This window comes from Physeter macrocephalus, chromosome 6 (genome assembly GCF_002837175.3).
Source record: "Physeter macrocephalus isolate SW-GA chromosome 6, ASM283717v5, whole genome shotgun sequence".
Taxonomy (NCBI): domain Eukaryota; kingdom Metazoa; phylum Chordata; class Mammalia; order Artiodactyla; family Physeteridae; genus Physeter; species Physeter macrocephalus.
Window position 1 is genome coordinate 11,711,957 of NC_041219.1, and position 6,000 is coordinate 11,717,956.

At 37.0% G+C, this 6,000-nt stretch overlaps 1 protein-coding gene across 7 annotated transcripts in view; it reads right to left on the reverse strand.

Annotated features, from left to right (window-relative positions):
• The window catches only part of OSBPL8 (oxysterol binding protein like 8), a 178,766-nt gene that overhangs the window by 50,670 nt on the left and 122,096 nt on the right, over nucleotides 1–6,000 (reverse strand). For all 7 annotated transcript variants that reach the window (XM_024122783.3, XM_024122781.2, XM_024122788.3 and 4 more), the window contains 2 exons: nucleotides 2,516–2,593; nucleotides 114–215 (listed from right to left, as the gene is read on the reverse strand). In XM_024122783.3, coding sequence (XP_023978551.1) covers nucleotides 114–215; nucleotides 2,516–2,593 — 180 coding nt within the window. The remainder of the gene's footprint in view (nucleotides 1–113; nucleotides 216–2,515; nucleotides 2,594–6,000) is intronic.

Consider the following 6,000-nt stretch of genomic DNA (forward strand, 5'->3'; position numbering starts at 1 on the left):
ACGATCATCCTAGGAGATGTTTTTGTCTTGCAGCCTTTTAGGTGCACTCTGGGCTTTCCTATTCCAGTTGGTAAATATCCAGCATTTGAATTCAAGAGTCAATACAAACTGACCTTCAACCAATCAGCCATAACAATAACAGAGGGATCTGTGATTGTACTGAGTAACTCCTTTGTGGCTCTTTTCTTTTCTTCTCGGTAATTTTTCTTTTGTACCTATTTTACAGAAATAATAGAAAAATTAAAAATTCATTAGAAATAGGCAATTTCTCTCCAATTTTTTAGCTCCATAGAATGTAAAAAATTTTACACTCTAAAATAAAATTCTAAACCTCTTTTAGAATTCTAGCATCTTAGGACAGAACTTTTTTTTTTTAAGAGCTGGTAGAAATTTTTAGAAAAGCAAGGTTAGAATCTAGTTTTTCTGATCACTAGTCCAATTCTCTGTATGTTTTTAAAGAATTGTACGTTTTTAAAATTACACAGTACATGAATACAAACTCATGGTAAAAATTTCAAACAACACAAAGCTAAAAGCTGTTTTTATTATACCCTCTCCTATTCCGATTCCCAGAATTGATCACTGTTAACCTTCAGGAAAACACTATCCTTTCAGGCCTCTTCTATGTACACAACCTATAGAAATATACAGCTTTTGTGTTTGTTTTTGTTTTTTTGAACACATAAAAAAGGTTCTCCTATTCAATATTTTTTGGAGCATTTCAATTCTCTTTCCATTCCATGTCTACCTCATTCTTTTAACTGATACATAGGATTCCTAGTATGAATAAAATAATAAGAGGTAACATTTATGGGACCTACTCTGCGTACCAGTCACTGTTGTAAGCACTTGACATGTATTACCTCATTTAATACTCACAATAACCTTGGGAAGTAGGACTATCATTATCCTTATTTTACAGATGAGAAAACTGAGGCACAGAGAGTAAATTGCCCAGGATCACATAGTAATTCATGGAGGCAGAATTCAAATAGAGGCAGCCTGGCTCTAAACCACATGCTTTTAAGCACCATGCTATACTGCTTCCATACTTTTTCTTAATATATTCTCTTACTGATGGAAATCTACTCTGTTGTCAGTTTTTCATATCACAAACAATGCTGTAGTTATTTAGGACTGGCAATTTTTCTCTCTTTTCTGACACTAATATATAAGATATAAATAACAAAGAAACCGCAACATTGAAACTAATTCATTCAAATTATCAAAGTTTTACCCTTCATAATTCACTCCTGAGATAATCTGGGAAAGTAGCAGTGAAGCAATCTTATTATTTATTGCTTTGTTGTTGTTCACGAAGGGGAGAAGATAACCTATCAGTGACTTGTTTTAAACTAAAACACAAAATTTTCCTAGTTGCATTTAATGGTAAAGAGACTACATACACACAAGACATTTTAATAATTATACAGTCAAAAAGTTTTGACTTTGGGGCTTCCCTGGTGGCGCAGTGGTTAAGAGTCCGCCTGCCGATGCAGGGGACACGGTTTCGTGCCCCTGTGTGGGAGGATCCCACGTGCCGCGGAGCGGCTGGGCCCGTGAGCCGTGGCCGCTGAGGCTGTGCGTCCGGAGCCTGTGCTCCGCAGCGGGAGAGGCCACAGCAGTAAGAGGCCCGCCTACCACACACAAAAAAAAAAAAAAAAAAAAAAAAATGTTTTGACTTTGGTCTTTGTTAATAAAAAGTTTTGACTTTGGGGCTTCCCTGGTGGCGCAGTGGTTAAGAGTCCGCCTGCCGATGCAGGGGACACGGTTTCGTGCCCCTGTGTGGGAGGATCCCACGTGCCGCGGAGCGGCTGGGCCCGTGAGCCGTGGCCGCTGAGGCTGTGCGTCCGGAGCGTTAGCCCCGCAGCGGGAGAGGCCACAGCAGTAAGAGGCCCGCCTACCACAAAAAAAAAAAAAAAAAAAGTTTTGACTTTGGTCTTTGTTAATATGCATATCTGAATTAACAGATTTCATATAGGATTGTAAATGCAAATACGTATAGGATCAGATATGGAAAAAAAGAGGGGCAAAACAGACTATATGGGAATCAAGAATCAATTGGAAAGCATGTGTTCCTTAAACTCAAGGATCTGTGGCCATTCTGGAAGGCAGGCCCAGTATTACCTATTTCTTAGGAGAAGCTGGAAATCTGGACTTGTAATTGTTGGCTCAAATTTTTAAAACACTGTGTAGGTCAAACAAAATATATCTACCTGTGGGCCAAATTCAGCCCATGACCTAGCAGTTAGTAAACTAAAATTTCAAAGTGCAGCAGAGCTTCCCATCAGGTGTTCCATAACGCAGTGGCGTGCTTGACTCAAGTACAGCTGTGCACAGATGTCCAGCCCTCAGCACCCGCACCCCAGCTGAGGGCCAGAGTAGCACTGGGACAGTCATCAATGAGTCTTTTCAGTCAACTCCAGCATGCCATACAAACATTAACATTTTTTTTCTTCCTTTAGGATTACAAATATTTATTTCTTTATCTTATTTCATAACTGTGGAAACTAACCTTGAGAGATTCTTTTTTTGTAAGCTTGCTTGAAGCTGAACTATCCTTCTCCGAGCCATTATAAAGTTTAGATTCAGACTGAAATCACATGGAAATGAAGAAAAGAGAAATAATAATTAAAATTGCCACTTATTCTACACACACATACGGCACATAAAAACTAATGTTAAAACTATGTTTGTGACATTCTTCCCATTCATTGCTGTGATTTAGGCAAATGTCAATTTTCAAATACCGATTTTCCCTTTACAGTATTTGGGTTTGAAAACTAATCCACATTAAAGCCACAAAAAGACAAAAACTTATCAGTAAATTAATTTATAATGTGAGGTTAAATAAGATCATTTGTAAATCTTTGCATTCTATTTTTCAGAGTATTTCTGAAAAATACAATTATTTACTTATTCTTAGGACAAATGTATCCAAAGCAGTGTAATTTTTTAAGTTGAAATATTCTAAAAACCAAAAAACTTCTAGCAAGTTGCTGCACACATTGCCCTGTTGCTACTCCTTCTCCAAAGGGAATAAATACAAACATCTTCAGAAACTAGTACTGAAACACCCTAAGTTGTACAGTGTTTAAAAATCAATATTCCTAGCACCTACTTCTTCCTAACTATCCAGGGCCCCTAAATTATTATTAATGTCTTAAACTTGTTTCCAGACTTTGTTTATACTTGATATTTCAATTTGATCCTCATAAGAGCCTTGAAAAATAGGCATAACAAGTGGTTTTGTCTCCATTTTACAAATCATGAAAGGGAGGCTCAGGGACGTTGATTTTCTAAACAATCAATCAACAGCAGGGATCAGAACCTGGGTCTCCTAATCCAGTACTCTTTCAAGGAGACTACTTTCTTCCACCAGAGTAGAAGAATATAGAACTAAAAGCTGCTTCTATAAATCCTAGAACAATAAAATTAAACACATTCCTTCACTGTTCTATGTTTTTCATTTTTACCTATTGTTAGACATGGGAGAAGGTACTTAAAGTTTGTAGCATTACACCCAGTGCCAGGAAAGTATACGGGGCTTGATCCAAATGGTAGCTTTCAAGCGTTTAATGGCCAGATCTACATAATATCACTAGATGTGATCAAGGATGAAAAATTTGGGGTACAAACTCCCTCACTCAATTTTAAGATCCATGAGGACAGGGACCATGTTTATTCATCAATTGTAGCCAGCTAGCACCTGGGGAAAAGGAAGGGCTCAATAAATACCTTTGGAATTAATAAAATGAAAATGAAACTAGCATTTGCAGCTCATCTCTCCTAAAAATGCCTCCGCTACTTAGTACAAAATACGAATTATTATGTTGATGGTAATAACTGGCTGAACTGGAAGGGAACTGCAAACTACACTCAATGTAGAAGGTGGGGATTAACCTAATTAACTTTTTGTTGAAGTTACTCCTTTGACAACTGGACTTGAAACATCATATTTCTTACTCCCATGATGATAGGATATATTGTGATACTAAAACCATTCCACAGAAGTCCTCAAACCAAACAGGTCTCTGTCCTCTCCTTGCCGCTGGAAACTCAAAGATGACATGGCTACTGTCAGAGGAATATAACGGTTTCTATTTCCCACAGCTTAATAGGAAAATGTGTATTATAATGTACTTTTTAGATACTATTAAGTGAAGAATACTAATAATATTAGCTTAAAAGTTAATGAAAATGAATGGCTGTTTAACTCTTTACCAAGTACTAGGTAAATACTTTATATGTTCTGCTTCACTTAATCCTCAAAGCAACCTTATGAGATAGTTGTAGTTCCTCCTTTTGCTAATAAAGAAACTAAGACTAACAGATTAAATAACTTCCCAAAGTCACAGAGTCATAAGTAGACGATCAGGGATTTGTACTCTGGTGTGCCTAATTCTCAGTCTCATGCTCTTAGTCATCTCATCACATTTATTTCTCACCTTAAAACTGTTCATATAGAATCTTAGACTCAAATTTAAGACTTATCTTTATGAACAACAGGAAAGCTATTTCCCTAGACATGACAAGATCTGGCTTGGAGATTCCGAAATGATTCTAGTATATAAGGGACCAGCAGGCCAGATGGTTGTCACATGAGCTTGGTAAATTACAGTACACATACTTCAAGGAATCCTTGCCATACTGTGTAGCTAGTTCTGAAAAAAAAAAAAAAAAAAGGATCCAGTGACCAAGTTCTATAGTCTTTTTAATGAAATACTACCAAAGTTTCCTGAATCAACAAATTACCTTTTAAATACCAAGAATCATAAACTGTTTTTTTGTTGGAAATATTTTACTAAACTAAGTTTCCTCCTTTTATAAACTCACTGACCACTATTTTAATGATGATACCTTATGGGCTGTGCACCTATGGGAAGTTATTCAATCTCTTCCAGTCTTAGTTGCTCATTTATAAAATAAGGATATTCCTACCAAGTCATAGGGTTGCTTTGAGGGGTAAATGAGGTAGTGTGCATGATGTGTTTAACACAGTACTTGGTATACTGTGTTTCAGGTTTGTGAATATCCTCTAGATTGCAAGTGTTGACAAAAATATGACCTTTAGATAAATGGAACATTAACATATGAGAATACTTTCGACTTGCTTTGAAAACTATAAAATACTGCAGATATAAGGAATAATAACAATAATGATAAGTTACTATGACTCTATCAGATATTTGATTTGTAAAGTTTTTTTTTTTTTTTTAATGTCTAAGGAAATATATTTTTTACAGCAAGAGGTAGATGATTTAGCAAACCTACAGGTAAGCAGATTGATGGCGGGAGAATCAAGTCAAGATCTCGGCTCAGAAACCCCTTATCCTTGTAATAGCATGCCTTTTATCCCACTAGAAATATTATTGATGCTGGCAAATCCTTTCATTGAGATGGACAATTAAAAATTTATTTAAAAATGCTAAAAAGAAGATGTGATGATCTGATTAACTGATTTCTCCAATTCACTCATTTACAGGATGCATGAGAAACAGGAACTGCCTTTATTTTTAAAATGGCGGGGGTTGGGGGTAAGAAGGATACCGCAAATTCAGTGACCAAAATGACAGTACTGATACTTTCTCCATCAAATTCATAAAAGTATAAGGTTAAAATTATTTAATGGTCTCAGTTATGCAGATCGATCATAGAAGGAATAATAAGATTTTGCTTCCCAAAGTTACTTAGGTAAGAACAAAATCTTCAGAATTCCATGAGAATAAGGTTTGATGATAAATGTATAAATTTTAGGATTGTTCTGAAAAACAACAGAGTGGAATATATGTTAAAATATATAAGGACAGGGCTTCCCTGGTGGCGCAGTGGTTGAGAGTCCACCTGCCAATGCAGGGGACGCAGGTTCGTGCCCCGGTCCGGGAAGATCCCACGTGCCGCGGAGCGGCTGGGCCTGTGAGCCATGGCCGCTGAGCCTGCGCGTCTGGAGCCTGTGCTCCGCAACGGGAGAGGCCACAACAGTGAGAGGCCCGCATACCG